General features: G+C 45.0%; 3 protein-coding genes across 4 annotated transcripts; 2 read left to right on the forward strand and 1 right to left on the reverse strand.

Annotated features, from left to right (window-relative positions):
• Positions 1–3,395: 3,395 nt before the first annotated feature.
• LOC127776187 (protein LYK5-like) lies at positions 3,396–5,526 on the forward strand. The gene has a single exon (XM_052302541.1). The coding sequence runs from the start codon at positions 3,514–3,516 to the stop codon at positions 5,512–5,514; it is 2,001 nt and encodes a 666-aa protein (XP_052158501.1). The 5' UTR covers positions 3,396–3,513; the 3' UTR covers positions 5,515–5,526.
• Positions 5,527–5,605: 79 nt separating this feature from the next.
• LOC127776186 (stromal processing peptidase, chloroplastic) lies at positions 5,606–15,880 on the reverse strand. Of its 2 annotated transcripts, XM_052302539.1 has the most exons (25): positions 15,634–15,880; positions 15,312–15,507; positions 14,440–14,669; positions 13,811–14,009; positions 13,520–13,567; positions 13,243–13,350; positions 12,918–13,106; positions 12,525–12,821; positions 11,934–12,035; positions 11,398–11,532; positions 10,817–11,041; positions 10,480–10,683; positions 10,177–10,347; positions 9,904–10,053; positions 9,392–9,529; positions 9,054–9,281; positions 8,748–8,900; positions 8,432–8,555; positions 8,202–8,319; positions 7,818–7,938; positions 7,640–7,720; positions 7,359–7,460; positions 6,465–6,615; positions 6,151–6,268; positions 5,606–6,060 (listed from the first exon to the last, which is right to left on the reverse strand). In XM_052302539.1, the coding sequence occupies exons 1-24, from the start codon at positions 15,819–15,821 to the stop codon at positions 6,186–6,188; spliced, it is 3,741 nt and encodes a 1,246-aa protein (XP_052158499.1). In that variant the 5' UTR covers positions 15,822–15,880; the 3' UTR covers positions 5,606–6,060; positions 6,151–6,185. The 2 variants fall into 2 exon arrangements, with proteins under 2 accessions (XP_052158499.1, XP_052158500.1); XM_052302540.1 differs by lacking the exons at positions 13,811–14,009; positions 14,440–14,669; positions 15,312–15,507; positions 15,634–15,880 and adding an exon at positions 13,656–13,762.
• A 3,442-nt stretch (positions 15,881–19,322) lies between these two features.
• Positions 19,323–20,464, forward strand: LOC127775496 (peroxiredoxin-2E-1, chloroplastic). Its single transcript, XM_052301745.1, has one exon. The coding sequence runs from the start codon at positions 19,429–19,431 to the stop codon at positions 20,125–20,127; it is 699 nt and encodes a 232-aa protein (XP_052157705.1). The 5' UTR covers positions 19,323–19,428; the 3' UTR covers positions 20,128–20,464.
• Positions 20,465–27,316: the final 6,852 nt, after the last annotated feature.

Raw genomic sequence — 27,316 nt, forward strand, 5'->3', positions numbered from 1 at the left:
CCCTCAATTAAGGGAATTCGTTTTATTTTGTTGTTCCACCAAAAATATTTCACCTAGTGTACTCACAATATTTCACTATGTATAGATCTAATATTGCAGTGAATTGAAACATTCTTTTATAATAAATCACCCACATATTTTGGAAACCCTCTATTAAGAGAATTTGTTTTATTTTTTGTTCCACAAAAAATGTTTCACCTAGTGTACTCATAATGTTTCACTATGTATAGATCTAATATTGCAGAGAATTGAAACATTCTTTCACTATTTCCTGAAACATTATTTTTATACAAGGTGAAACAACGTCCGATTTAAACAATTAAAATATTTTCGATATACTTAGTGAAACAATTCTGATATACTTGGTGGAACAACATGCGACATTTATAAATAATTCAATAATAAGCTAATTTTTTTCATCAGAATATATCCACGTGTGGTCTTGTTTTAAAGATTTAATTGCAACGAATTTAATGTTGCAATCGGATCATGATTTGGATAAATAATTTAAGAGAAAAAATAGTTTAAAGTAGTTTTGCATGCATGCATCATGCTGACGTCAGCATGACGCGGGCGCCCGATTTTCCCGCCCCGGGATTGGGCGCCCGATTCTGAGTTGCGTCCATACTATTGTATCTGTTCGATAATGCTCCAAATCGGGCGCCCGGGGGGAGCAAAAAAAAATAAGTGCACTCCCCCCTGACACGCGTGCTACCCCTGCCACGTGTCCCCACCACACACGCCATTGCAATAAATCACCCAGATATTTTGGAAACCCCTTATTAAGGGAATCCATTTCATTTTTTGTTCCACCAAAAATGCTTCATCTAGTATACTCACAATGTTTCACTATGTATAGATCTAATGTTGCAGTGTATTGAAACATTCTTTTGCAACAAATCACCCATATATTATGTAAACCCTCTATTAAGGGAATTCGTTTTATTTTTTGTTCCACCAAAAATGTTTCACCCAGTGTACTTATAATGTTTCACTATGTATGGATAAAATGTTGCAGTGAACTGAAACTATCGACGTTTGATGTCGCGATTCCGGTATTTGCACAGTATGGGGATCGTTGGTACTAGGATGTACGCGAGACTTAGGTAAAAGAGACGGAGACGAAGATTTTTATACAGGTTCGGGCCCCTGAATTGTTAGATAATAGCCCTACATCCTGTTGGCCAAAACCGGTAATGCTTTTACTCACCATAATCACACCAGTACAATATTTGGGGTAGCCTATCTAACTGTTGTCAACTTGGTGGTCTGTAGTACTGACTTGTAGTCGACAATAGGGTAGTCTTCCTCCTCGAATCCGCATCCGTCGAGATCAGGGACAGCGCTATATCTCTCTTGACAGTAGCCATAGGCACCGTAGGGGATTAGCCATGCCTACTCCCTCCAGTTTTATTTTAATTGACGTTATGGACAATAACACGGTCTACAAAATATATCTTTGACCTTATTTTTCTATTATAATATATATAATAAATAAATGCATGTTTACTTTTATTATACTACTTTGAAAGACAAATATATATATATATATATATATATATATATATATATATATATATATATATATATATATATCTTGTTATAGTTCCTTTAAATTAAATATTTTTAGAGTTATTGTTGGTCAAAGTTATAAAAGTTTGACCTCAATCTTGTCTAAAACGTCAATTAATATGGAACTAGAGGGAGTATCTCTGAAGTCGATATCCGACGCCTTGTCTTGGCGTATGTTGGCTTGTATGTTAATCTTCTGTCTTGATCTATTGTTCCATGTCCCCTCTCCTCCTAGGGGGGCCTTGTATTTATACCCATAGGTGTCCCCTTGTCCAAGTAGAATTAGGAAAACCAATATGGATACAATCCGAGTAGTTCTTGTCATTTCCATATAGAACTCTGGCTGTCTTTCCTTATCCGGAGCTCCTCCTATATCCGAAGTTTGTTTCCGTATAAGACATGGTATGTGGTGAGCCCTGCCAAGATTTAGTCAACTACTATTAGGTATTTGGTATCCATAACCCTGACAGAAACATTCTTTCGCTATTTGTTAAAACATTGTTTTTATATAAGGTGAAACAGCGCCTGATTTAAACGATTGAAACATTTTCAATCTATATAGTGAAACAATTCCGATATACTTGGTGGAACATCGTGTAACATTTAAAAATAATTCAATAATAAGCTAAAAAAATTTCGTCGGAATATATCAATGTCTCTTGTTTTAAATATTTAATTGCAATGAATTTAATGGTACAATCGGATCATGATTTGGATAAATAATTTAAGAGAAACAATAATTTAAAGTAGTTTTTGCATGCTGACGTCAGCATGACGTGGGTGCCCGATGTGTAGTTGCCTCCGTATTTGTTACAATTAAATCTTTACAACAAGATCTCACTCGATTATATTCTGATTATTTTTTAGAACTTATTTTGTATTGTTGCGCATAATTTTACTTAGTTGTTTCAATAAGTATTTCTTAATGTTTCACTATTTCATATATAAATGTTGCACGCATTTTTTTCCCACTGTCTAAAAAATGTTTTAGCAAAATAATTGTTCTTGTAAATATATTATATTTCACGTGACTTTAAATTTTTCATTAGTTGTTTTATACAATAATTGTTGATGTTGCAGTCGGTATTCTCAAAATGTTGCATATCTTTTAGACACATTTAATTAAATGATGAAACTATTTTTCTATAAGAAGTGAAACAGCGCTCGATTTTTTTTAAAAAAAATTATAGCCATCTGATATCTTGTTGCAATGATTTAGTTCTAATGATTACAATAATGCAATTACATCGAAGATTGGATTGATAAATTATTAGATAAGATTATGTATAACTTGGTAAATAAGTATATATATACATGCATGCAAGAGGTAGTGAGAGAGAGAGAGGGCTGTTAGAGAGGCGTCCAATTTAAGAGAATTTGTCGGACGCCTGATGCGTAGGCGCCCGCTATTACTACCTCCGTCCCAAAATAAATCAATCTTATATAGGATATGATACATTCTAATACAATGCTTAAATTTATTATAAAAAAATATGTTACGAGTTTGGTTTATTTGACACTGAAAAGTACTCTCTCCGTACTCGTAAAGGAAGTCGTTTTGGACAGCGACACGATCTCCAAAACACAACTTTGACTTCTTGTTTCTATAAAAATATTTATTGAAAAGTGATATATGTATATTTTTATGAAAGTATTTTTCAAGACAAATCTATTCATATAATTTTTACATTTTCAAACTCAACAACTTGAGAGTTATTTATAATTTATATTTTTAAGGTTTAACTTTAACAACATTCTAAACGAATTTCTTACTAGTACTTATGTAAGATCCGATGTATCAGCTCCTCCAGGTTACACCCCAGTTGACCCCGTTGACCCCAGCAGGTGTTGACCTGTAGTCTCCGGCTACCACTCTAGCTTAAGCAGTCTAGCGAGCTCATCGCCTCACGCTCTTCTCGACGAGCTCCAATTTCAGGCAAGATGTCGATGCTGCCGCGCTTCCTCCTCCTCGTCGTGCTGCTCGCGGCGCCGATGGCGGCGGCGCAGCAGCAGTACGAGGCCAACGCGCAGGGCGACTGCTACACCGACAACGGCAGCTCCGTCCTCGGCTACACCTGCGGCACCGCCGCCTCCCCGCCGCCGCCATGCACGGCCTACCTCACCTTCCGCTCCGCCCCGCCGAGCTACGCCTCCCCGATCACCGTCTCCTACCTCCTCAACGCCAGCGTCCCCGCCGTCGCCGCCGCCAACTCCGTCCCGGTCTCGCCTCCGGTCGCCCGCGACGGCCTCCTCCTCGTCCCCGTCCCCTGCGCCTGCACCGCCGCCGGGTACTACCAGCACGACGCCGGCTACGTCATCCAGTTCGACGACGAGACCTACTTCGTCATGGCGAACGACACGTACCAGGGGCTCACGACGTGCCAGGCGCTCATGGCGCAGAACCCGGCGCACGACAGCCTCGACCTCTACCCGGGAATCAGGCTCACCGTGCCGCTGCGCTGCGCGTGCCCGTCGCCGGCGCAGGCCGCCGCCGGCGTGAGGTACCTGGTGACGTACCTCCTCGGCTGGGACGACGACTCGTCCACCGTCGCCGATCGCTTCGGCGCCGACTACCAGGCCGTTCTCTTCGCCAACAACTTCACCGACGACTCCACGGTGTATCCCTTCACCACGATGCTTGTCCCGCTCAAGCATCGGCCCAAGCCCGACGTGACGGTCTTGCCGGAGCCGGGGCCTCCTTCTCCGGCTCCGGCTCCGGCAGTGTCAGCTCCGCCGCCGCCGGCGGTGCCTTCCAGCGAATCGGGCAGTGGGAGGTGGAAGAAATCCTTTCGCGGTAGGTGTATCGGCATTGGAGTTGGTGTTGGGTTCGCCGTTCTTGCGTCTGGTGCTCTGCTTGCTCTGTTCTTGCTACGGCGTCGGTGGCGGTGGCGTGGCAACGGCGAGCTTCACGATGTGCCGTTGGCTCCGGATAAGGAGGGAGCGAAGGCGACGCCGCCGCCGTGGATGCTGCCGACGACGGTGGCGGACGTCGACGTGCGCGATGCCGTGGGATCGATGGCCGTGTACGAGTACGGCGAGCTGGAGCGGGCGACGGCCGGGTTCGCGGAGGAGCGGCGCATCGGGGACTCGTCCGTCTACCGCGCGGTGATCAACGGCGACGTCGCGGCGGCGGTGAAGCGCGTCGCCGGCGACGTGGGCGCCGAGGTGAGCGTCCTGGGACGCGTCAGCCACTCGTGCCTCGTCCGCCTGTTCGGCCTCTGCGTGCACCGCGGCGACACGTACCTGGTGTTCGAGCTCGCCGAGAACGGCGCGCTCAGCGACTGGATCCGCGGCGACAACGGCGGCCGCGCCCTCTCGTGGAGGCAGCGGATGCAGGCGGCGCTCGACGTGGCCGACGGGCTCAACTACCTCCACAACTACACCAGGCCGCCCTACGTGCACAAGAACCTCAAGAGCAGCAACGTCCTCCTCGACGCCGACTTCCGCGCCAAGGTCTCCAACTTCGGCCTGGCGCGCGCCGTCGCCGGCGCCGGCGGGCAGATGACGTCGCGCGTCGTGGGTACGCAGGGGTACATGGCGCCGGAGTACCTGGAGCACGGGCTGATCGGGCCTCACCTCGACGTGTTCGCCTTCGGTGTCGTCCTGCTCGAGCTCCTGTCCGGGAAGGAGGCGGCGCCTGCGCGAGACGGCGGCGAGGGTGGCGATGGCGAAGCATTGGCGTTGCTGCTGTGGGAGGAAGCGGAGGGGCAGCTGGTGGTCGACGGCGACGATGACGACGCGCGGGGCAAGGTGGCGGCGTTCATGGACTCCCGGTTGCGTGGCGACTACCCGTCGGAGGTGGCTCTCGCGATGGCTGCGCTGGCGCTGCGGTGCGTCGCGCGGGAGCCCCGCGCGCGGCCGTCGATGGTGGAGGTGTTCCTCTCGCTCTCGGCGTTGCACGGCACAACGTTGGATTGGGCCCCCCATGCAACCCTGAGTTGAAATTAGGCATCGTGCTGAAAGAAGCTTGAATTATGTACTAGTAGTACACGATAAGCGGCAGTAAAAAATATGAGGCAATTAGATAGGATAGTAGAATCATCACAAAATTGTGAAACCTAATAAATATAAATAGCTCAAATATACATTTTCGAGAAAAATAATACTAGAATGTTACAACCTGTGGGCTTGCATTATTGCGTTATAAGACCCCTACGCTATAGCCGTCGCAAAGCAATTTATCTGAGATTCTACTGGCCCCTACCTTTTCAATGACCTGATGTATCCTAGTTACAACAACGAAGAACCTTTTTAGTTCTTTACTATACATGTGAAGCTGCCTGACCTTTCAGGACCTCGCCATCAATCAACGCAATATCACAAAAAGAATTGTGGCAGCCAAGCCTTCGGTTGCAATGCACAAGAAATAGCGATTTGATCCGATCTCAACGCACGAGGAGTCTAAAACAGTATGTGCCAACGCACAACTGTCAACATTTGTCTCGAACAGGATCATACAACTCCTAGCTTGAGGAGCTAGCTCGATCCCTGCAAATGCACGCAACGGAGATTATTCATGTTAGAAACCCAGAGGGATTGCAACGCAGAACACCCACCACCACCTCAAAATAAGCACACCTTTACAAAAGTTCAGTCATCGGAAGTTGCAGAAATCATGTGGTTGGTCTGGTCATTGTTGATAGACCACGGCCTCCAATAGGACCCATGCCATGCAGGCCCATATCGAGCTCATCATCTGCAGTTCAATTGCATCGTTAACATATAAAATAACAACAGCAAATAACGGATAAAACCACGATAAATTACACTAGACTGCAACTAGCTTCTACTAGATTAGCCCAAGTTAAAAGGTTTCATCCTAACTGTCTAACTGACGCAAAGTAGCAAACCATATAACTAAGGATACTTAGTGCAAAGTTCAAACCACATACCAGTCGTCTCTTCGCCAGATTCAGCACCAGCAATCCCAATGCAAGCAAACAAAGAAGATTCATCAACTTTTAGGTGCTCATATGCAAGATACAAGTCCTCAATCGTGGCACTTTCATACAACATCGTCAATTCCTTGATGCAGGATATTTCCTGCATTGATTTGATAGGGACGAAATACAGTAAGACAGTGATATAATACCAACAAGAAATAAGATTTTTTAGCCTGAAGTAACCAAATAAATGGGAAGAAATCCACAAAATTTAGAGAAGAAATCATACAATAACGGATACACACTACGTTCACAGCTGTTCAAGATTTCTTTTTACAAACCACGGTCAATAAAAGATGATGGGATTACACGTTTCCATACTTATTACTCCCTATGGTCATAAACATTCGACGTCTCGGACAAGATTCATCGAACTTATATAACTTTTAAAAAAAGTTTTAAAAGTTTGACTATCAATTTTGTATTCGAATAAATTTATGCTATTATGATGGTGCTTTTCAAGCCAGATCTATGCACCCCATTTTTCTTGTTTTTTTAACTAAGCGATTTGAGAAGCTATTAACAGTCAATGTTTCAAAAGTTTGACCAAATCTTGTCCTAAACGTAAGTATTTATGGCCAAAGGGAGTAGTTATTTTCACCAAATAAAACATTCTGTTGTTAGTTATCCTTAACTCCATGAATTGGTGGTGAAGTATGCTTACAAGTGCACTTAGGTGAAGGCCACATATGCAAACCCTTGTTCTCCACAGTATTACTATTAGTATGTCAAGGTGAATGAAGTACCAATGCAGTTAGAGCTATAATGTAGAGTAAGCTTATTTCTGATTCTGTTTCTTTTTTCTTTTTGGTGGAGCGCGCACACAAACAATTTATGCTTCACCTTTCTAGGCACAGATGAAGACTGCAGATGGGCTAGTAAACCAAGCCAATAGGCATTTGTCTTTGTCTCAGCCTCATGTTTCATCAATAACGTTCTCTTTGCCTGAAGCACATGAAAATTGCCATCAGCAATAAGAAATAAAACCAATTAGCATGTAGAAAACTGTGTTGTTTGCTGCTCAATCTTCTCGTACTGAGGCTGTACTTAGCTGTATATGAAAAAATCAAGCAAAATGTGTAGGTTCACTTGTTAAAACTATCAAGTCTAGAAAGTTGACTAACCCGGTCCAGCTCCCTTTCAACGATTTTGTTACTATGTAATCCTCTGAGAACACCTTTGCATGCATCAACAGCTTTATGAACCTGGAGTCAGAATTGACCAAATGTAAGAAAGAGAAAAGTTGAGACCAAAGAAGACAAGGCACATAGCACAGCAAGTTCAAGCTCAAAGGTAAAATACCTTGCTCGGGGTTGATGTTACTGCAATCACATACCAACCAAGGTCCAATTTGTCAAAAAGGTTTAGTTCAAAAGAAACATCGTAGGTTAATCCCATGGAATCTCGAACTGTTGTGAATAGCCTGAGAAAACAGCCATCGTGTCATGTTAATCTTTTTAGCAAAATGCAATATAACAGTCTCTCCAAGACAATGATATCACAACACTACGTTTTTACGGTTAAGAACAATGACACATGTATAGTGAGACATCAAGGGGAGAAACACCGCATGAGTTACTAGCATTAATCACTAGATTATTCAAAGGTTACCATGACATGCATTCTGTAAACATGATAAGCTAATAATGTTCTAATAAAACAAATAGATGTGTGGAAATATTTTACCTAGAATTAATAATTTCAGCCAACAAACTCAAAGTGATGCCAAAGAACAGAGAATGGCTGCGAACGTCAATATGTTTCCTCTCCGTAAGATCTGTGTTTGCTGATTCAGAAACTTGAGCTGCAAAGTATGGCAGTATTAGCTTGTATGCTCGTGTCAGGTCTAACTTGTAGGATATATGGTGCTAAATGAGGTAATTCACAGTGCAGTGCATGTCTTTTTTTAGAATTACCATCTCCACTAGAACTCCGGATGACATTGAATAGATCATTCCCTTCAGTTGCAAATCCCCAGCGATTAGGTGCAGGGCCAGCAATGTAGGCACAAGCTCTCTCATCAGTATCCTTTATGTATACCTGGTAAAGAAGAGCCAATGATCAAACAAACAAATACAAACATGCTCGCGTGCATCTATCTTTCACCCTTTTATAACACTAGTTTCATAATGACATGTAACTATATGTTATTATCATGATGCATTACTCAAAAATCATTAACATAATGAAGAAAAAAGTATCTGCTTATGAGGGCTACAGAGAACTTCATACTTGCTGAAAATGCAAGTCCGAAGGAAACGGCAGGAAGGAAATCTTCTCAATATGCTCCTGTATTTTTGAAGATTTTGGAGCACTCACAGTCCCAAGATAGTCAAGAACACAAGATTCGACCTCTTCTTCAGTGAAATCACCAACAATACTGACCTGGAAAATTTATTGTAGATAATATTAAATAAAAACAGACAAAAACAATAGGAATATGTTGATATGTTAGACCAATCATACAGGCGCAATGAGAACACACTTGAAGGGGAAAAAAGAGAAAGAAACTCGAAAACGATGAATTACTACACTAACCTCCATGTTGTCACCAACAAACTGGTTCATAACAGCATCTTTGACTGATTGGAGAGTCAATTTCTGCAATGAATGTGGTGATGGCTCTACAAACCTTTCATCATGGTTCAACATGGCTAACATAAGCTTGTGGGCTGTAGAGCGCTCCAAACTTTTGGGAATGGAGCGATAGTAAGACAGGTATAGCTGAGTTGCTCTATCAAATGCATCTTCTAGCCACACATTATGCTGTAAAATGGAGACAAAATTTTGTAAGCATGAGATATTTGCATTAGGGAAAACGGAGTTCTCCTATAACAACACAGATGAGTATACAATGTAGTTAATTGAAAACCTACCTCAAGGACCATATGGAGGAGTTGGAAAGCAGCGCGCATGCCATTGTCTCTTAAAGCAAATCTGAACTCCATAAAAATGAACTCCTCATTGGATTCTAATGAGCAGTTTATGAGATTATTCACACAGAAAAGTTCAACCTGAAATCATATAAAGACTTTATGAAGTGCTTTAGAGTTTGAATAATTAGCAGTACAGCTTGTTCAAAGGTAAACAATCTGTGAGAAAAATACATTTGACTCCATGCGACTACTGTTGTTAGAGGATATGCATGGGAATGAATGATTTAAAATATTGAATGGACAATATAGAACTATGTTTTATTTATGAACGTGATGACACAGAGGGTAAATATTCTTGTGGCTAGTCCAAGTATTTTTCATAAATATATAGGGGCTCAAAGTTAGAAGAGTCTGATTAGCACATGTATTGAAGTGGGTGAGGTAGATGGAGGTAAAATCAACAGACAAACTGTAACAGTTTGCTAGTAGACAAATCCGTATGTTGGAGATACCTGTTCCCTTGAAAAGTTGCCAACACAGCCACCTTCACTCAAAGTACGAACACCAACAATAACAGATCCCTTAGATTCAGAATCTTCTGTTGCCCTCCCACCACCTACTATCAGTCGCATAACACCAACCCTTGCCTCATTTTGTGTGATCTGTCATCAATTTACCACACAATTTTTACAATGGAATAACAAAGTGAACTACAACAAAACTGGAACAAGACACTGTTCAATCCTGATAACAATAGCCAGAGGTTTCCAATTTATTAGTATTACCTTATAATTGATGGAAATTCCATTAGAAAGGCGGCGCTGTGCTATACCAGTTTCATCGTCAAATATTTTCACAACATTCTCCTCTTTACTCAGAGAAGCAAATGATGGTTTGCGTTGCAATTTCAAGTCCTCAAGCTCAGACTGAGTAATCAGTTCTTTTGGCACCTCGAGCTGTAGCCACAATAACAATAATCATTTAGCAACCAATCAAGACACCAGAACCAAACAAGATCCCAAACATACTGCTCTACACCAGGTAGATAGCTCACAACAAGCAAGAGATACCATAAGTAACCAACGTACCTCAGGCTCTGGGTAAATAGGTTCCTCAAGACCCGCCTTGATGGAATCAGTTATTTCTTCCGGATGTATCTCAAAATCAGTTTCACCTACTCCATCCATGTGGACCTTTTTGGGTACACAGGCCACAATAGCAGCAGGAAGCGGTGCATCAGGCTTTCCATAATCTGAAATAAATTCCAGAACTTCTGCACCAACAGTGTTGACCTACATATGGTAAAACATAATTCATTATGTATAATATGAAGTAGTAGAACTAAAAACAAGGCAAAATGAACTGATGCCATGCCATATATTTATTTTTTTCCTCTGTGACTTGTATAAAAGAAAATCGCCATACCTCCTCAAGGGTGACGGTTTCAGCAACAGCAAGCAAACTTTCATGCCCCTGCAATTGATCCATAACAGTATGGCGAAGTGCATCACTCTCCATAATGAAGTCCAAGTTGTCAACTGAGGGAACACTATCAATCATCATAGCCAGTTGCTCACTATCTTTTATCAGTGCATCCATGTAGCGGGTCATTTCCCCCATTGTGACACCAAACTCTTTGAGTCTCCTAACCTGAAACAGCAGGTAAAGATAAGTTAGTAAAAGTAAGGGAACGCTTGAGCTTCCCTTTAAAGAATGCTTGGGTTGTGTTGGGACCAGGTTGGATGAAGATCAGGTCAGATTAGGCTTTGGCTAGCAGCGTTACACATGACATAGGCAAGTTTTGCTTTATGCGGGTCTTGTGCTAATAAAATCTTGCTTCAATAACTTCCATTGAACTGTTTCCTTTTTCTATTTGTTCCTTCCAACAATTACATTTCCTGAAATTATCTATGACTGTCTATATATAATTCCATTGATTAAATTGAGTGTGAGCTAGAACAAGTCATGTAAAACAGATAAACTGGTCATGAGTATACTATACAAACCTCATGAACGGCAACTTTGATGGCACTCCTCCAATTCTGGGGTTCAGCTGTTACTGTAAGAGTAGTGACAGTGCAACCTTCCCTTCCAGAGTCACTATGATCCAGCTCGACGGATGTAAAAGGAGGATTTGAGCTCTGTATAAAAAATACAGCATTCATATACAGGAAAGATGTTTTTATCACTAAAAACTAGAAACAAGAAACATGGAACTACTAATTACTTAAACCTAATTCCAAGCAAAAAAAAAAAAGAGATGATTCCAAACAAATGTAAATACTTCACTGGAAAGACCTCAGGCCTCCTACAGACTTATGCAGCAAGTCTAATGTCCAGTAAAATGCATGTCTTATGTCTATCTGTTAAACATGTACAAACAATCTACAAAAAGAAAAAAACATGTGCTAGATATAGATATAAAAGAATGCAAATCATATGAACTTATCTGCATTCTTTAGAGAGATAAACCAAAGAAAGTCTCGGTATAAGTGAAAAAATTAGAGTGATTCAAAATTCACGTTGATTAAATATCACGAACCTTATATCTTGTATTGATTCGAAAATGCAGAGCAGATAAAAATATCCGCTTCATCAGGACACTTCGCAGGTCTTTATATGTCTGAACTTGGTTAACAGGTATCTGTCCACAAAAAGAAATCAATTAGTTAGGCATATACAAATGATGCATTTTTAAGAAAGTTCAAAGAGAAGAGTAAGCTTAAAGCTAAAGACTGTTCTCATTTGAATCATAAAATAGAATCATATCTGAGAAGAGAAAATGAATAGTTAGGCACAGGCGGAATATGTGAGCATGTGCACAGAGAGGGAGGGAAGAAAGGGCTATCAAATTTTTCGCTGATTACAACAAAATACTGGTTCCCATCTACTATATATTATAACAGAAACCACTATGGAAACATCTGGTGTTAAACTAAGCTAACACTAAGCTGTAGAGGCACAAAGCGCAACCCAAATGCATTGTTCAGTTAATCCCTCCCCCAAAGGGATTGAGGGGGATTTATTCCACATCTATTGAGGTGTGGAATTAATCCCTCTCAACCCCTTCCTCATGAGGATTAACAGAACAAGCCCTAAAGAGTAAAATTCAGCAGATAGCAAACAATCATACCTTACAGAACATGTTGATTGAGAAACTCTGGATCAATTCATGTTGAAAAATTGCTGGAGGCTTGGCATCCTGGGCAACTCCAGGAAGAGACCACTTATGTTCTACAGGTGGCCTAATTGCCTGTCTTTCCCTTTTCACAGGCTTTATTTTATCTGCAGCAGGTGATCTTTCACCAGTTAGGCTTGCAGCCAAGCCACCAGGTAGCTTTGGTGCAAAAAGGCTTGCCATAGCACCAAATGGACTTGCAGTTGACATAGGGGCTGCTTCACCTTCTGGAAGTGTATGTTCAAACACAGCCTGCATTGCATATGAGTCAGTTTACGTTTAATCCAAAAAACAGATCAGCAGAAACATAAGAAAAAACAACAGTTAGGAGGTTGTAATTCTAGTTACCTCTATTTCTCGTATTGCTCTGGGAATATCATCGACCTCTCCTACCAGATATAAAGTAGCATTAGCAGGGTAATACCAACGCTCATGAAATCTGCGGATCTTATCAGGATCCCATTTATGTATCTGCTCTTCAAGTCCAATAGGGAATCTTTCGCTCAGTTTGTTTTCAGAGTGCAAATGTTGCAATAACTACACCAAATGAATTGCGATTAGTATAGAAAGATAGTACCCTTAAATATGAATTGATTTAGCATGTGTCCCAAGAGGAACAATCCCTTCTCAGAGGATGCCCTAAAAAGTGGTACAGAGTAAAATAATTACTTGCCTGACAATCAACACGATACTCGATTGTGTTCATCATCTGGAGCTCTGAAAGAATTGCTCTTCTCTCTTTCTCAACACGAGAAGAAGAAAATTTTGGATGAAAAGCTATCTGGGAGAACAAAAATTTGGCAGAAAGAGAATTTGTTAAACAGGCTACCCAAATGCATGTAAAACTTTTATCGCCAAATGAAAGATAATTGTTATTTGAAAGCCCCTTAACCAAAAAGAAATAAAATGGTAGCAAAAGCTGTGCATATAGCCTATACGTAACATCCCACCTCATTCAATGCATCCAACACAGAAGGGAGCAAGTCTTCACCATATTCCTGCCACATAAAAGACAAGCTAATATGTTAAACCCTTAAATAAACAAGAGAAGACATCAAATTTGGACCACCAGATTGAAATACCTACATATGTTAAGCGTTGAAGACATGTTATGCACATAATATGGCAGTCAACAGTTTCCCAGTTGATTTTCATATATATTCTTGTCAAAGAAAATATTCAAAGCAATAGAAAACAGAGATAGACTTAAAGAAACAACCGATGACTGCAAAAGTACATACCTTTGTTTTAGTTGGAGAATGTATATGGAACACGGTATGGTGGAAATCTGTATATGCATTAGACCTTGCACCTGTCCCCAAAAGTTTTTCACGCTTTTTACTGCCAAGAAATGCAACATGCTCAATCATATGTGCAATTCCCTGCTCATCCTCTTCCTCATCAATTGATCCAACATGAACTTCCATGTGAGCCTCAAACCTGCAAAAAAGATTAGTTAGAATCTTGCATCAGCATTGCACCTAATCACCGGTTGACAAGCATATTAGAACATTGTGTATATGCTCTACATTTAGCACAAGTTTGTAGTGTAATTTACTGGCATGAACTAGGCCCCGAGCCACCGTATAATATTTGTCAATATATCAATATACTGAAACAATTTTGATGTCCAGGAATCAACACTAAAGTATATTGAATGTTTAAAGGGTCCAAAATCCAAATAGTTATGTTGCAACGAAATTAACATAACAACTTGTCAAAAGTCAAAACTGTAGGCCCCCACACTGCTAGGAAATACAACTCACGGCATCCCAAATCATGTAAATACTTTTGTTATAGCAGCTGAAGGTTATGTTGGTACTGCTGCAAAAGAAGGGTTTATAAGTGGAAATGAAACAAGTTTCTTCACCTGTTTGCTGGAACTTTGTTTGGTAGAATAAGATATTGGAGGCCATTCTTCAATTGTCCTCGGACTAGCTTTGGATGAGAAGGAAGCGGTGTGTTAAGAAAACCTTCAAGTTCCTCCTTCCCAATTGGCTGATCTACATAATGTTTATCCAGAGCAGTTTCAGACCAAGTTGGACTTGCAACATGTGGTTCATCAGGTCCAGCAGCATGTAATACATGACGACGCCTGATCTGAAAATCATCAAACATCGTGGTCAGAATTCATGAATTTTATTCCATTGAACCACTTTAATCAAGAAGGGGAACTATGGGATCATGTTATACTCTGTAGTGCCATATAACCTTTATTAATTTATTATTTCCTGTTTTATAACATAATTGAAGCTGGATTCTTTGAATAAATACAAGTAAATGCATCAAAACAAACATATGAAAAGATGTGTTCCTAATTCTGGAGTGTGTTCACTGTTCACATGCCGTTGAGAACCAGCCCTGAAGAATGGTGCTTTAAGCGATGATTTGCAGTACAGTACTTCTTTCTAGCTTCAACTTTGATGTTAATTCAACAATTAGCTTGCCATTTGTGCTGTAAATTAAAACATGCGGACCTATCCCATGTTTAAGATTTCTGTATAAGTCGGAGAAATACATACAGGCGCACTCAATGCTTTACTGATAGCGATATCCACATTTGTTGTACCGATCCTATTCCCAATAAACCACACGCACCATTAAAAAGCAACCGAGGAGGACACAGCATCGCAAGCAAGGGAACTGGCCACTTTTGTCCACAACACTCATCCAATGATCCCCAATTAACTGAACCGGATTTTCCTAATCTATCAATTCAGACGCATTACGGATGACACGAACCTTAGCGCCAGTCAACCCGCTGTGGAGCGACGATAGCCCATAGGTGTGCGGGAGCGCGCACGGCGCGAACCTCGCGAGCCCCGGCCTCCCCCGCCTCCGGCCCCTGGGGAAGCACGAGAGGCACCCTTCCCTCTCCTCGCCGAGGCTCCCAATCGCCGCCGAGGCCGCGCCGACAGCTTCCGTCCGCCTCCTCAACCTGCAGGGCAACACACAACAATCCACGCGGAAAATCAGAGTCTCGCGGGCGGCCAATTCCGCTGGAACCCTAGACGAGTGGGGGCGGGGGCGGGACAGAGGTAACCAAACTCCTCTTCGGGCTCACCTGGGCGACACGGCGCGGCGGTGGGTGCAGCGGAGGGGGTTGGCCGGGGCGGCGAGGGCGATGGAGGACCGGCGCGCGAGGGAGGAGGGCCTGCGCACGGCGGCGGCGGCCAGGGGGAGGCCCGGGGCGAGGCGGGGCGGCGCTGCGGCCGCCGCCGCGGCGAGCGGAGGGGAGGGGAAGGAGGCCATCGCGGTGGTGGGGGTGAGATGGCCCTTGGCCCGAGGGGAAGGGAGGAAGAAGAGATAGGAGAGAGAGAGCAAAGCCAACGCTGCTCCCCTTTATTTTATTCTTTTTTTCTCTTTTTATTTTTTATAATGCTTTTGTGACGGTGAAAATAGCGGGGGGCCCACGCCACGGGGGCGGCGGCTTTCGTGGAGACGAGGGCGCAACGCAGACGCGAATCGCAAATATCGTGTGATCTCGCGCGTACCGGATTGTGGCCTGGGTTTGGGCTGGGGTTTTTGGTTTCGTGTTCCATTTTTGGGTTTCAGCGGTTTGAGCCGGACCTGGAAGATATTTCCGTTCGATGTGACCAGCTTCACTTCATCACATGATTGAGGTTTTTCTTTCTTTTTTTTCCCCTTTTCGTTTTGTTTTGTTCTTCCCATGAGTAGAAGTTCTGTATCCTGCAATACAGATATAGCCAAATTTGTAGGCATGCTAAGCAGCTGGAAACATCTAGCACGTACATTTGATTTTTACTTTGTTGTAATTTTAGCAAAGCATTTGTTAAGCTTTCCAGAACATAATATGGAAGAAAGTTTGTTGCATGCATACAGGCACTTTTATGAAATTTATTCTTGTCTTAGAAGTTACACGTTCTCTTTTTATCCTTTTACGACAATGTCTCATGTTGGCATTTATATGTTCTTTTCTAAGTAACCTTTATTTCCAACCTTCTTCCATTTGTTACGTGTCTTTTCCACCAATATAACGTCTTAGGCATTTTTTTCAATGTATATGACATGAATATTTTTAAGATTTGTTCTCACCTCTAGTGTTCCTGATAACAATTGGTCGAGTGGTCACAATGTCCGTCTGACCACTTATAGGTTTTCATGATAAGGGAGAGAGAGGATCGTGGAAACATCGACTAGAGGATATGATTTTTTTTTTCTTAAGTTAATGCGATGGGGGTACCTTTTCTACATTTCTTTAGTGGAAATGGAGGGCTTCGCCCTTTGCTAAAAAAAAGCGATGGGGTACCCGTTCCATAGTCATTCCATGCACCTGGCTTAAGCCCAAGATAGCTACAAGAAGACTTTCCCTTTATAACCCAGCTGCCTATTCTCATGTTCCTCTCAAAATTAAATATAGCGTCTAAATAATCTCTTGATGGCTTCCTCTTAATTAATTGCAACAAATTCTAAGTGAGACACATTTGCCATTGTGTTGATAAAAAACACGAAGCCTGGGAGATCTGCTTAACTCCTGTGCAGGTCCAAAGATTGATGAGATGCGGACGTGCCAGTCAGTTTGATCCTGCAACCGACAAGTTATATAAACAGCAGATAAAACAGCCTATCGGCTGATAAGCCGATGGAGTAGTTCCAGCCAATAACCGATAATAGCTGATGCCGATACCAGCCGATAGCGATAGGGTTTAAGCAATCGGCTATATGTCCAATGTAGATAATGAGCGATAGGGTTTAGAGCTATCGGCTATATGTCCAATGTAGATAATGATATAAAGGCAATCGGCTGATGATGATGTAATAAAATAACAATATAATCCAGTATAAACCAATCGGCTAGCAATGATATGATAAATAAGCATCGATCCGAAGGTTAAAGCACACATCGGCTGGAGGTTCGATGTCATGAAATCCACAATATTAGATTAAACAGTGAAACCTTTCTTGTCATCGGCGAAATCTAACTTATATGTATGTGCAATCCTTATGAGCGATGCAACGTCCAGATAACTCACCGGCTGAAACCCCGATGAAACCCTTATTGGCAATCAAGAAGCAGGCTAGAGATTATGGTTCTAAGCACGACTTAGTAGATCAAACTTAACTGATGCAGCACTAAGTATGAAAAGAAACATAATATCTAGACAATCAAGCCGTTGACTGTGTTTTCAGGGTGGTAGATGCCTAGGCTAATCTAATCTAGCAACACGATTTAGCCGATACCGGCAAAAACCTAAAGCGAGAGACAGCTGATAGAGCTAAATTGATATGCTAAGACTAGATTAACAGAGACATGATAAATAGGTAGGCAAATATATCATCCAAACCAGAGCAATCCAAGAGGTCGAATGTACTGATGCAGCCTTGAACGACGCCGACATAAACGATACAATTGCCTGAGCCGACGGAACATTGGACTTACCCTTTTGCCGGAGATCGAACACCGATGCAGCCCCGCGTCAGGTGCCAAGTCCTGTCGAACGATAAAATAAAGTAGAAAAGGTAAAAGGTGGCGATGCGCCGAATACAACCGAATTGTATTGATCGTGAGGATAGATTACATAGACCCCGGGTGTACATATTTATACCCATGGGTTGATACAAGTCCTTGTCGGACAAGAAAGAAACTTTCCTAAAGATGAAAGGAAAAGATAAAGTCTCTTATAGGACACTAAACACACTTTCCTAAAGATAAAAGGAAATTAACAAACTATTTCTAATTAATAGATAACTTGCCATGCCGCATTCTCTTTAAACTCGGTCTCTTCTGGATAAGCTTCCTTTAGTAGATCAATTTCCTTAACCGAATATAGCAAGAATCCGACAACTGACAACTTGACAACTCTCATCGGCTAATCTCAGGATTTCGAAGCTGATGCTGACTCTAAGCCGATGACTACTCCGGGCTTGCCAAATTTCACTGTTAACACATTGGTAAGTGGTACTAAGTAGTAACACATCTCATTGATGTTCCTTATCTCAGGTAGCCCTATTATGCTCTACTTCCTCGTCAATATTGTCCCTCTGACGCTACCTCTGCACCTCAATCTGCTGTTTTTTTCCCAAACCACATCACTGCCATTTACTACCTCCGTTACGTAAAAAACCAACATAATACTGGTGTGACACACCCTAGTACTATAAATCTGAACAAACATCTGTCCAGATTCATAGTAGTAGTACTAGAATATGTCACATCCGGTATTAGATTCACTTTTTATGGGACAGAGGGAGTATATATCAGTGTAAAATGGAAATTTGCTAATTCCGGCTACTCCATCATCCTTCACAAAAAAATGAGCTATAAAATATTGGGAATGTGTCTTCTGGTCATTAGATTGTTTCCTAGAAAAGAATCAACCGATTCCACGTTTGCAATCTCTTCAAGATCACCCAATTAAACCAGCAAGCACACAAGAAGACCAGATCAACATTGTTACGTAGACGTCACGTTAGCGGAACCGTTATCTAAAACCATCGAGAGAGTCAAATTACACCAGTTTTAATAGTTACGGGTCGAGATATCCGGTATTGCGGTTCAAAATACAAACTAGATTCAGTCACTAGTTAAGATAGACAATCTGAACTTATTCCATTTTCAGAGGAAAAAAAATATTCCAATTGTTACCCCACGCTACGGGCCCGACACCTCCCACCTCTCAGGAATACTGGGCCTCGTGTCGCGCCAGGCCCAATACGCGTCCCCTGTTCCACCAACCTCCCCTCCTCAGATGCCACGTCACACACGCCAGCCAAAACCCGCCGCTACCGGTCGCGCTCTCCAGATCGATTCCCCCAACATATTAGGGCTCACGCCTCCCAAAGTCAAAACAGCCCAGCCCGAACAAGCATTTCCTCGAACACTTCGCCCTCCACCACCATGGCCGCCGCCGCCTCCACCCTCGCCTCCCTCTCCGCCACCGCGGCCGCGGCCGCCGGCAAGCGCCTCCTCCTCTCCTCCCCCTCCCGCTCCCTCTCCCTCTCCCTCGCCTCCCGCGGCCGCATCGCCGTCATGCCCCACCTCCGCGCTGGCATCCTCTCCGCCGCACCGAGGAGGGCGGTGTCGGCCTCGGCCCCGGCCGCGGCCACCATCGCGGTCGGGGACAAGCTCCCCGACGCGACGCTCTCCTACTTCGACTCGCCCGACGGGGAGCTGAAGACGGTGACCGTGCGCGACCTCACCGCCGGGAAGAAGGTGGTCCTCTTCGCGGTCCCCGGCGCGTTCACCCCGACCTGCACGCAGAAGCACGTCCCGGGGTTCGTCGCCAAGGCCGGGGAGCTCCGCGCCAAGGGGGTCGACGCCGTGGCCTGCGTCTCCGTCAACGACGCGTTCGTGATGCGGGCGTGGAAGGAGAGCCTCGGCGTCGGCGACGAGGTGCTCCTCCTCTCCGACGGCAACGGCGAGCTCGCCCGCGCCATGGGCGTCGAGCTCGACCTCTCCGACAAGCCCGCCGGCCTCGGCGTGCGGTCCCGCCGCTACGCGCTCCTGGCGGAGGACGGCGTCGTCAAGGTGCTCAACCTCGAGGAGGGCGGCGCCTTCACCACCAGCAGCGCCGAGGAGATGCTCAAGGCGCTCTGAAGCGTGAACAACTCAAGCCATCCTCTACTTTTCATCTCAAATCTCCATAGCTCGGTTCGTTGCCTACTTCTCTCAAGTGTTCGCTTCTTTTCCTGAATAATAAATCATGGCAACAATGGTGGACCGTGCAGAGTAGTGTTGTCGTTTTGATGTGTGAAGCTTCTATAGCGAACATAGTGTGCAATTTTTAGGTAACATATATGAGTCTTGGCCTTGCACTGTTTGTCAGGTAGTAACAACTTGGCACAGCTATAGACTGTAGTAACAGAGTTCCTTTCATGTTGAATGGTGAGGCTGTGATGTGTTCTAGAGCTGAATAAACGTGCTCTGGTAAATACTTTCACCAGATCAGACTATGGAGTAGTAGTAAGATTTTGCTTGGTTAATTGGGCAATGGCTATTTTTCAGGATCGTTCAGTTGAGATAAACATGTTTTGCTGTTCAGATGAGTTCGAAATGCCGTTGTTTGTTCTTTTTTTAATGCCGAATATATGGTGAGAGATTCAGCAAGCCAGGGGTCAGATGCCCCTAGGCATGAAACAAAGGCTCTTCTTGCATTTGCTGACAGTAGTCACTAGTCAGATCTTATTTATGTATGGATTTCTCAAAAATTGCCCATTTCACCAACCCTACTGAAAGAACAGACACTGCCGAGTGTAACACATGTTTTAGGCATCTCGGAAAATTCCTCAGTAATGCAAGTAATGCAGTGTAGTGCACTTTGGCGACTTTGTTATAATGCTTTGGGTGAACTCGTTGTTTACTTTGTCAGTTGCGTTCATAGAGGTTTACTGTCGGTGATATGGGCCCGGAGGTATCATGTTTAGAGGTCCAGAGATTGGACGGAGGAGGCTGCCCCCCAATGCCACGTGGCCCTCCCCCGAGGGGAGTGAGGCCCGAGGTGGGGTGGCGGCCACTCCTTCCCAAAGACTAGTCGGAGGAGGCTGCCCCCCAATGCTACGTGACCCTCCCCCGAGGGGAGTGAGGCCACGTGGCCCTCCCCCGAGGGGAGTGAGGCCCGAGGTGGGGTGGCGGCCACTCCCTCCCAAAGACTAGTCGGAGGAGGCTGCCCCCCAATGCCACGTGGCCCTCCCCCGAGAGGGGTCGGGCCCGAGGTAGGGCGGCGGCCACTCCCTGGTCGAGACTAGAGGGGGAAGGCTGCCCTAGGCGCCACGTGGCCCTCCCCAGAGGGGGGATCGGGCCCAAGGTCGGGCGGCGACCGCCCCCTCTCGTGACTAGGGGTCGGGCTTCCCCGACCCCCTCTCTAGGTCATCACGTACGGTGGGTTAGGTGTCCGCCTACAGGTGCCCACTTACCCGCATTTATGGCGACCCGAGCGGTCGCGCCACGCCGCATTTAATGTGGCGTGCAGTATACTCAATCGGTCTGTGACCGGTCGAATCACCGATGGGACTGGGTAGTGCGCCTGTGCGCTGCTCGTGTGTTAGGCAGCGTGCAGCCTGACATGTCCTATCAAATAATGATGGTGAGAGGTTCTCATCCTCTTATCCCAGCCAGAGTCGGTCCTCCCGCCTTGGTCAAAGTTAGGCTCCCGTTTCCCGGTGTAATAGGAGCCCAGAAGTCTTCACCCATTAAAAGCAGCTGACATGGGTGCCCCTCGTGTCAGGCGGCAAGATTTGACATGCCCCATCATGAAGATGACGTGCGCTTGCTTCCCAAGTTAAGAGACAAGACATGCATTTAATGCAAAACACTTCTTTACCGGAGCTAGGTTTTTGGGCCCATGTGGTAACCCCTTGAGGTATAAAAGGAGGTCCAGGCCTAGTAAAGGGGGGGAGGGATTCGGGACGATCCATTTTGATGCTCTAGAGCAGTCTCTAGCCCCGGATGATCAACACCACATTTTACTTCAACAAGGGGATCTTGTAATCCTTCACTCAAGAAGCATAGCACAGGAGTAGGGTATTACGCTTCTTAGCGGCTCGAACCTGTATAAATCCCTTATGTCTCTTTTGCCTCGAAAACCTCGGATCTCACCCGTTGCCCCCGGCCGAACCAAAAAAGGGGGATCTCACGATCTCCTGCTAGAGAGGATCACTCCTCGACATTTACATTAGCATGCCCTGATTCAGGCCTCCATGTAGACTACTTATGCATTCTTTTCTCCACTTCAATTGATGAAACGAAAAAAATCCTATTTATCTCTTTAGTTATTGTCGGTCCGAATTACCCTCCTCAACTTCAATACAGGACATTATACCACCAAACTTCTTAAACCTAATGAACTACCCTTTGATCCCAGTCCATGTAATTTTAGCCCTACCTGGTAGACACTCGACAGTTCGGTTAGCAAGGTTATAAAGATTTCAAAAAAGGTATAGTTGATCCCACTCGTTAGTCTCTTATTCCTCTTAATTCTCTCTCAACTCCCCCCTCTCCCCCTCATGGAGGTGTCCCTAGAGTTTAGTGCCCTAGAACCCATGGCAGGGTTGGAGTACAGAGGTACTCCCTCCGTCCTAAAAAAAAGGCAAACCCTGGGTTTCTGTGTCCAACTTTGACTGTCCGTCTTATATGATTTTTTTTTATAATTCGTATTTCCATTGTTGTTAGATGATAAAACATGATTAATATTTTATGCGTGACTTATCTTTTTAATTTTTTTCATAATTTTTTCAAATAAGACGGACGATCAAACGTTGGGCACGGAAACCAGGGTTTGTCTTTTACGACGGAGGGAGTAGCTGTGTAGCTCGGTGTCGTTGATCCCTGTGGACGAGCTGAAGCCCCAAGCAGTGGCACTTGTGTCAACATCAATCCTGTCGGAGGAGGAGCTTCATGGCGGTGGTGGCGCATGAATGGGGGTGGTTCTAGGAGAGACTGCTTTAGGAGGGGAGCGTAGTTAGGTGGTGCCGACATCTACATGTGAGGATGGATGAGGGGAGCGCAAACGCCGGCATTGCCGAGGAGGAAGGGGAGGCGAGGCTGATGGGAGAAGAGGAGGTTGCACATCGGAGTACGAAGAAGAAAGCAGAGAGGAGGAAGAAGACTAGGAAGAACCGAAGGGGCGGACAGGTGTGCCCATTGTCATTAGGGTACCACAATATCTTGGGAGTACTGAAGCCACCCTGGAGTAGGCGGTCGATGGGTGGGGCTGTTCATCCATGGGTTGAAAGAAACCTGCCTAACCGGCCGTATTCATTTTTTCTCGTACCATATGATTATGAAGTGTGTTAATGTGTTATTGGTACCTAGACGCTGTTCTAGAAGACAATGACATCGATGCTCATCCGTGCGTTTTGATGTAAACCCGTGCTTTTCTTCAGCTAATTTTTTCTTCGCTGCCTTCGCTGTACAAAGGCAGCCAGGACATGGGCCTTCATGGGCACGAAATTGGCGCCCTTTCATCCCTGGAAGACAAAGTAGACTTATTCCTTTATCCAGCAGCAATCCGAAAGCCCATTAAAAGATCAGCCCAAAGAAGCCCACACGAACAGGTATAGGTGCAATGCAATCCACCTCAACCCTAATCCCCATCCATTTCCTGCCGCCGCACTCCTGTTGCGCAATCGCGTGAGTAAACAACGGGTAGCGACCGCCCAATGCCGCTCCTCGCGCGGTCGCGCCAACGCCGCTCCTCACGCGGTCGCGCCCAACGCTGCGCCGCCCATTAGGCCCTTTACAGTGCAACACCGTGGACCGGTGCTCCAGCTTGACACGTCGGATTCGAGCTTGCGTGGCGCTAGGGTCCGCGCCCCAGCAGAGGACCTCGCTCCCGCGGAGGGAAGCGCGATTCCTCCCTGCTACGAGCCCACGCGAGGCGAGGAAACGACGGCTTTTCTGCGCTGTGGAGCGCGTTGCCCCGCCCACTCGTGCCCTCGCGGCAACAAATCAACAAATCGCAGCAGCCGTCCTCTTGCTTATGCTCCTCCTCCTCGCAGCGACGGCAGCGGCTGTCGCACGAGCAGGTGGCGGCCAGTGCCGCGGGGTCCGGAGTCGTGGAAGGAGCAAGCGGCGTGGGCGGCGCGGCTCCTCCAGCGGCTCCCAACCTAGTGCTCACCTCGCCCGCTTCCTCCTCGCCGCCCGTTCTTGAGCTGCCATCGCCACGCACGCCGAGCCCGTCGACGCCGTGCTCCGCCGCCTTGGCCAGGAGGGGCCAGTGAGCTCTCGCGCCGCCGCCCTCCGCGCCCTCGTCTTCAGCCAGAACTGGAGGGGCCATCCTCCGCTGTCGCTCGGCTCGGAGGAGAGGAGAGCCAGCGCCGGCGGAGGGAGGAGGGGAGAGAGCCGGTGTTGAGACTGAGTAGTAGTTGGGGGATTTGGATAAAGTAGTATTTGTGGGTGAAAATTAAATTGTTCTCTCGATTTTAGGGTGGTTACTGTAAAATTTGGACTCCTTTGCAAATTGATAAACACATGAGGGCTGAAATGGTAAGTTACAGGGGCTGAAATGGAAAAGTAAGTCACTCATGAGGCTATTTGCACCGTGGGAATACAAAAACTTGAATCCGGGTCTTCAGCCTATGTGGAATGGGATGAGGGAACACTGCACTGTGAAAAGCTTTAGTTCCTTGCGCCCAGCGCCGCACCGTGTCGCTGTGCCCTCGGCCTCAGCGCACATTCTCCTCTCCTATTCCTCCCGAGTTGAAGCCTGAAAGGGTAGCCTCGTACCCTAAAAAAAGAGAATGTTCCCGTGAGTCCAAGACCGGCGCCTTTTGTTGATTCCGGGCCCTTAGATGCATGATCAGATGCGTGATGGTTGAGATTGTCCCCAACGTGCAGGTCAAGCACAGCTCCAACCCTCTTCGCTGCTTCGTCATTGCCATCAACAAGCTTCGTTGTGTTGTCCACCATCGTTCTCTTTGCTGTTGTGCATCCACGTGCGGGGCCCCGATCGGGTTCCGAGGACCCGCTGGGGCGAGGGTGGGGGGGGGGGGGGGGGCGGGAGATTTCGCCCTAAACTCCCGAACTCCTGGTCAGGGCCAGGGGTGGGGCGAAGAATGCGGGGACAGGGCCGGGGGCATTCTACCTCCACCAGGCCCCGACTCACCCCGTTGCCATCCTATTCACGTGTCGCTGATCGTCCTCACCGCTCACCCCATTGCCATCCTATTCACGCGTCGCTGATCGTCCTCACCACTCAGTCTCTTACATGCAAATGAGGTGGATGCTGCGATCGGGAACTTAGTCGAGTCGCTAGAAGTGGAGAAGGAAGATCGCGAGATTGGGAATTCGTGGATTGGGGCATGGGATATGTTGTAATGGTTCTTTTTTGAACCCCCAAATCCCAAATTGGGATCGATGTGTGGATACCATAGGTGATGCTTACCAACCTTCAGTTTGGAGGTAGTCTTTAAAAAAGTTTCGAGGTGGATAGCACAATGTCGTCTCGTCTACATGCACTCTTTGCAATCCATATGGTGAACAATGCCGTCGTTTAACTGAAGTTTCAAACCATTGACACGACAGTTGAAAGTAACTTCAATAATTTCCACCATTAGCAACCAGCACCGCCGAAGATGTACTATTCGCCGCTAATTGCCTTCCAAGAAGCCATTGTTAACGTGATGAGCTCTACGTTTTGGCAAACTTCAGAAACCAAAACAGTGAAGCGTTGGTAGTTATCCACTACGGATCCGCTTTGGATGAGCTTATCCTGTACTTCGAAAGGCCATATATATAGCCACATCACAGATTTCCCCAATGTACATATCACGGAAAACATTCAGTATTTCTGATCACTGGACCATCCAGACCAGTTAGTTTTGCGTGCCATTTCAAGACTAGTATGACGAACCTAAGTCTGCAGGCCAGCAAGCACCCACTGCAGCAAAACTGGTTCACCACGTTTGTCCCTTCCAATGACGGGTTGGTAGTCTCTTATATATTTTTTTTTTCGCCAGGTCAGCGGCAAAGGAAAGGCCTGACCAATTATATTAAGAAAAATAAGAAGATTTACATAAAACAACCAGCATGGTTGTTGTGGACACAAACAGGGTTTTCTAAACTGCCGGGGCTGGGATTACCGCGCCCTGACGGTAAGCACGGTTATCGTGCGGTAACCGTGAAAACCGTGCAAAATTTATCAAAAATTCAAATTATCTTTTAAATTTATTTGTATTTAAGGAGGTTACCGCGGCATTTATATTACCGTACTTCCACGGTAAGCCCGGTAACCGCGGTAACCGGCGGTAAGGTAAACCCTGGACACAACCCAACCCTAGAATAGGAAAAGGTTTTTTGCCGGTAAACGCCTAATTACATGACACAACTAGGATAACATGTCTTATCTCTCTTCGTTCATGATGCCTCCAAAGCCAGCAGCTCAATGTTATTTATAAATGTATTTTTTTTACTCAGCCTTTACATCCAATCGACTATATAAAGCCATTTAAATTGAGAATTTAGTCCCGCAAATAATCCAATTTAAAATTCGCTCCTAACATGATACCTCCAAAGCCAGCAGCTCGTCATGGCCACCATTCTTCCGATATGCACTGGAAAACCTCGATGGCGATCTTACTGGCTCCTTCGAAGATCCCGGTGTTCCTGTCGCGAATTAAATCATCCAAGTAATCAAGATAGTTTGTACGTCTAAGATTTTCTACTGTGATGTTTTGTATGGCAGCCTGAGAAGAGTGCCACCAAGTTTCCATGTCAGTTGACATATCCGGGCTCCGAATGAAATGTAATCGGGTGCAGATCCTATCCCACACTTGTCTTGTGAAAGCACAGGCCATGAAGAGGTGATGGCAAGTCGTTGGCTAAACACCACAAAGAGAACAGACTTGTTCTTGAGGCCAACCTCGCCGTGCCAAATTCTCCGCCGTCAAACAGCTCCCGCCGTCCCGCGTAGTACAAGATACTCCTCCTTCAAAAAAAAATATATGACTCCGTTGATTTTTCGCATAACGTTTAATATGTTTATTATCAAAGAAAATATAGTATTAACTTATAGTTTCATATATTTATATTAAATTTTTAAATAAGACGAATGATCAAACATTATGAGAAATATCAATAACAATATGCTAAATTTTTGTATAAGACAAATAATCAAATATTATGAAAAAAAACAATTATGTCATTCATTTTGAAAGGAGATGTTACATAAAGAACTTTCATTTCACTTCCTAGGTACCTTGACCTTCCAAAGGAAAATTAGCACCGATGGAGAGAGTTTTATCAATGAAAAACATTGGTAGTCTCTATGAGAGTATGATCATTGTTTTTA

This window comes from Oryza glaberrima, chromosome 6 (assembly GCF_000147395.1).
Source record: "Oryza glaberrima chromosome 6, OglaRS2, whole genome shotgun sequence".
NCBI classification, from domain to species: Eukaryota; Viridiplantae; Streptophyta; class Magnoliopsida; order Poales; family Poaceae; genus Oryza; species Oryza glaberrima.